We start from the raw sequence: 4,397 nt of genomic DNA on the forward strand, positions 1-4,397 counted from the left end.
GTCCCTGGTCCAGGACTATCCGACTCCCAGGTCAGAAAACAAACGATACGGCCTTGAGTGATACCAAAACCTCTGAAAACACACTGAAAGACAACAAGAGGCCAGAACAAGCAGTAGTGACACAGAGCATCCAAAAAAGTCCCTGGTCCAGGACTATCCGACTCCCACGTCAGAAAACAAACGATACGGCCTTGAGTGATACCAACACCTGTGAAAACACACCGAAATAGAAAGAGAGCCCAGAAGACCAGAGAGAAACAAATGTGTGGATCATTGGGTCCAGTTACATCAGACGAGCTGAGGGTGAAGCAAAAGAGATTTTCGGAGAAAATTTCGGACTTAATACCAAAGTCCAGTGGTTTGGCAAAGGAGGAATGCGCTGGTGGGGAGTCCTTCCTCGTTTTTATAAGGAGCTATCCACACAGAGCCCACCTGACATACTGGTAATCCATGCTGGGGGCAATGATTTGGGACTCTTTTCTGCTTATAAACTTTCTTCTGTCATTGAGAAGGAATTAATGCAATTGCACACAGAGTTCCCCTCAATGACAATTGCATATTCATCCATCAACGAGCGTCAAGTGTGGATATATGGAAATCCAGGCAAAATCAATAAGGACAGGAAGACTGTGAATGCCAGCATTAGAAAGGCTGTCGACCGCTTCGATGGAGTGATTATTGAGCATCCGCATATCAGGTTTTTCGACAACTCCATTTTTTTGCGCAACGGAGTTCATTTCTCCAAGAAAGGAAATGAACAGTCCAGAAAACCATACGTTGTTCATTTTAGGCAATGTGAGCAACATATAGCTAACATGTGCTCTCTTTTTTCTTTTCCTCTGCCTCTCACCCCCCAACCAGTCACGACAGATGGCTGCCCCTTTCTTAGCCTGGTTCTGTCAAAGGTTTCTCCCTTTTTATAAGGGAGTTTTTCCTTTCCACCGTTGCCAAGCGCTTGCTATTAAAGGAGATCATTCGATTGTTGGGGTTGATAGTTTAGAATCTAAACTAAACTAATAAACATAAAACATCAGGTGAGGGGTTCACATAGTAGGGAGCACTACAAAAATTACAAATAAAAACATGTAATTGGCGGCAAATCAAAAATAAAAAAATAAAAAATTTAAAAATATCTCTTACTGCTCTGTTTATTTCCTTAAATGAACACTTGTACTTTTTGTCATAGAAGAATAAGAATATTAATATGAATATGAACACCAAGGCGTTCCCAGGCCAGCCGGGAGATATAATCTCTCAGCCTGTCTTGGGTCTGCCCCTGCCTCTATCAGTTTTATTTGTCTCCTGAAATGAGTTTCATTCTATTTTGGGTTTTTTTGTTGTTGGTTTTTTATTAAATTAACATGCTCGCATGATACCTGCAGCAGTCCTCAGGAGAAGACCAGGTTTGCTCAGTTTCAAACAAAAAACAAAAATGAACCAAATCAGACAGCTTACATCTCCAAGTGACGTGTTAGTTTACGCTCTGCTACCTAAACTATAGCTGCTAATAGATTTATAGGGTATTTTTCTTCTCGCAGTGAATTTGCATCAGGCTGAACCGTCTCTGAAACAAAAACTCAAAGTGGGAATGAACTTTGACAGGAGGGCCACGCCCGATTTCCACTGTCATCCACGTCATACTTAGATCCTCCTCAATCTGTGTACATACGCCGCCTCTAAACCCCCGAAAGTGCCAGTGTCGGTTAGTGAGTCAGTAAAATACTCATGCATTTGTGTTAACATAAAAACTGCAGACTAACTAGAGACAAACAAGCGAGGATTGCTTCATATCTCAGCAGTTTAAAAAACAAACAATGACCGATTGTTCCTGCAGGAGTAGATTTGGGCCCCTTTTTGCTTTTTCATCCCAAGGAAAAAAAACAGGGTTACAAGGAGATGAGGACGAGGACTAGGAGGATGAAAACAAACTAAGGAGAGAACTTGATTTGTACATGCAGTCTGTTCTGGGATCAGTGTGGTAGTTAACCCTCATTTAACACATTCCTCTCTGCTCCTCTAGCTCGCTCTATCTCACTGAGAATCAGAAAGCCTTGACATTTACTGCTATTAACTTTACACTCTTGTTGTAAAGACGCAAAGAAAACACAGTGAAAAGGTTAGAAGGACTTAAGGAAAAAGAATGAATGAATGGTTTAATAGAAGGAAAGAAGTTAAAGGGACTACATATTCAAAGGTCTTATTTCTGATACTACCCCATGAAAATATTTGCTCTGTGTGCCGTGCTGCAGCTGCTACATTCGGCTTCGGATTCACTTTTTGGCACCTACGCCTCTCGAGATGTGTTAATGCAGAAAGGTATTGAAAAACTCTGGTCAACCAACCAGCAGTCTGCCTGCTGTGTCGTATGAAATGGATGGAAGGAGAGGTACCAACTGTCTGTTACATATAGATAAAAAATAAAGCTCTGACGTGACCTCGGGTCAGCCAGCCTGACGGTCAGAGAAACAGAAACGTGCTGGATTGTGGATCTCTGAGCTGCACATCAAAGATGCACCTATGCACAGATCAAGTCTGAAAAGTGCAATGTACCTCATATACATGTTGATGCGAAGCGCTGCCAGAGCAAACGTTTCCACTGCATTTGCAGAGGTGTTTTTATTTTGGATTGTGTATTTATTGTTTGCAATCTTTAAATATTAGTTTGCAGCTCTTTGCACATATTAATAAAAGGTTCAACTAACTGATCAAATAAAGTCTGTGCGGTTTAGTTGTTCCACTCATATTAAACCAAATGATGGTGTGGCGGCCTGTTCTAGTGTGAACTAAGAGAGGCTTTGAATGTAAGAGAGGGGGGAAAGGAAAAGCAGACCTAACATGTAACCCCTGCAGCTCGACTGAGGAGGTGAGTTACATTAGTGCTTCCTCTTTATTAGAAAGCGGTTTGAGTGAATTAGAAGTCTGTTATTTTTTTGGAGGAGATCTACTCATTAGTCATGCGAGGCATCCATCTGAGCTCTATCAAAATAAAGGTGTATTTGAACTCATTTTAATTTTTTCTAATATCAGAGATATAGGACTATACAAAGTAGCTGGTGACATCTAAAACGACAGCAGACTTATTGTGTCTTTCTTCACCTCATCACTTTTTTCTGTGTGTTTATTTTTCTGTTGATGCCTTTCAAACAAAACTAGCCATGATATTTTCCACCTTCCCCCTCTGACAATTAATATCAGTTAACCCCGCCCCCTTTCAGATTTGTTCACCAAAAGAAAATAAAAATAAAACGTCATTAACGCTGTTTATTATTTGTCAGACCGGTTTCATTTTCATCCTTTGTAAATATCTATGTTGTATGGAGTTTGAACTAAAATGTAAATATGTTTACTGTATTTGTAATAATTATAATCCATTAGCTGTACAGCATAGATGTGTCATGTAGATATCCTAATTCTGTGTATGGTAATCTTGCACCATTGAACTGTTAGTGAATGAGGCAACAATAAAAGTGGGAAACGTGCATTAGCAGATCAAGTGCTGCCTGCTTATTTCCTGCTTTATGTGAGCTTCTGCTGTAGTTTATTATGTGCTTTTAGCCCCAAGAAACCACCCTGTGGCGCACAATAAGATCTTCTGATGTTTGGTGTCATCTTCCTGTGATCTCCTGTGAACAGGTGGATTCATTCATTTCAAGTTTATGTATGTAGCACTAAATCACAGCAGGCGCTGAACACTGTAAAGACTCTAGAATAATTATGGAGGCACAACATTTAAAGCTCCTGTCCTTCCATCCCACAGACCTAAAAGTTAGTTATATGATAAACAGCCCCGTGTTTGTTTACTTGATTTGTAAAATGCAAAGTGGTGACTTTTTCTCTTCAAGTATGTCCTCATATGGAGACAGTTTTTTTAATGGCCCAAAACAAGTCATTGTTTACAAAAATATACATTTTATTCCGCAAAATGAGGTAAACAGTGAAGAAAAGTATGAGAAAAGGGAGCATAGGATCTCCGGAGACTGTGGCAACTAGAATTATTGTATACATGTGTGTATTAAGGACTGACACAGACAAAGAATTAATCATACAATGAAGCAATGTACTTTTTAAATGTTTATTAAAACCATTCAAGTATTGAGTCATGAATAAAACAGCAACCTCTGATCTGCTAATTGGGAAACAGAGGATGTCAGTGTATGTTTCAGTGCTAGTTGTACAAATTGAGTGAGATGACTTTACATTTGAATAGATTCGATTACAAGTTATATTTGGTTTTAATTGAATGAGTTCAATTTGATTTAAATCAAGCCAATTCACAACATATAAACTTGAAATATATGGTAAGATAAAGGTTGTGCAATAATACAGAGGAAGCCCAAACGATCAAATGACCCCCTATGAGCAAGAAAACTCCATTTTCGGCAGAACCAGAATCAGGG

At 39.4% G+C, this 4,397-nt stretch overlaps 1 protein-coding gene across 1 annotated transcript; it reads left to right on the plus strand.

Annotated features, from left to right (window-relative positions):
* Positions 1-230: 230 nt before the first annotated feature.
* Positions 231-1,091, plus strand: LOC146360475 (uncharacterized; the record flags this gene model as incomplete). The annotated part of the gene is made up of 1 exon (XM_084922821.1): positions 231-1,091. A coding segment is annotated over one exon (693 nt), but the record flags the coding sequence as incomplete, so codon positions are not given.
* Between the last annotated feature and the right edge of the window lie 3,306 nt (positions 1,092-4,397).

The sequence above is a fragment of the Perissodus microlepis genome, unplaced genomic scaffold, assembly GCF_051167445.1.
Source record: "Perissodus microlepis isolate ML-2025 ecotype Zambia unplaced genomic scaffold, ASM5116744v1 scaffold_56, whole genome shotgun sequence".
Lineage (NCBI taxonomy): Eukaryota > Metazoa > Chordata > Actinopteri > Cichliformes > Cichlidae > Perissodus > Perissodus microlepis.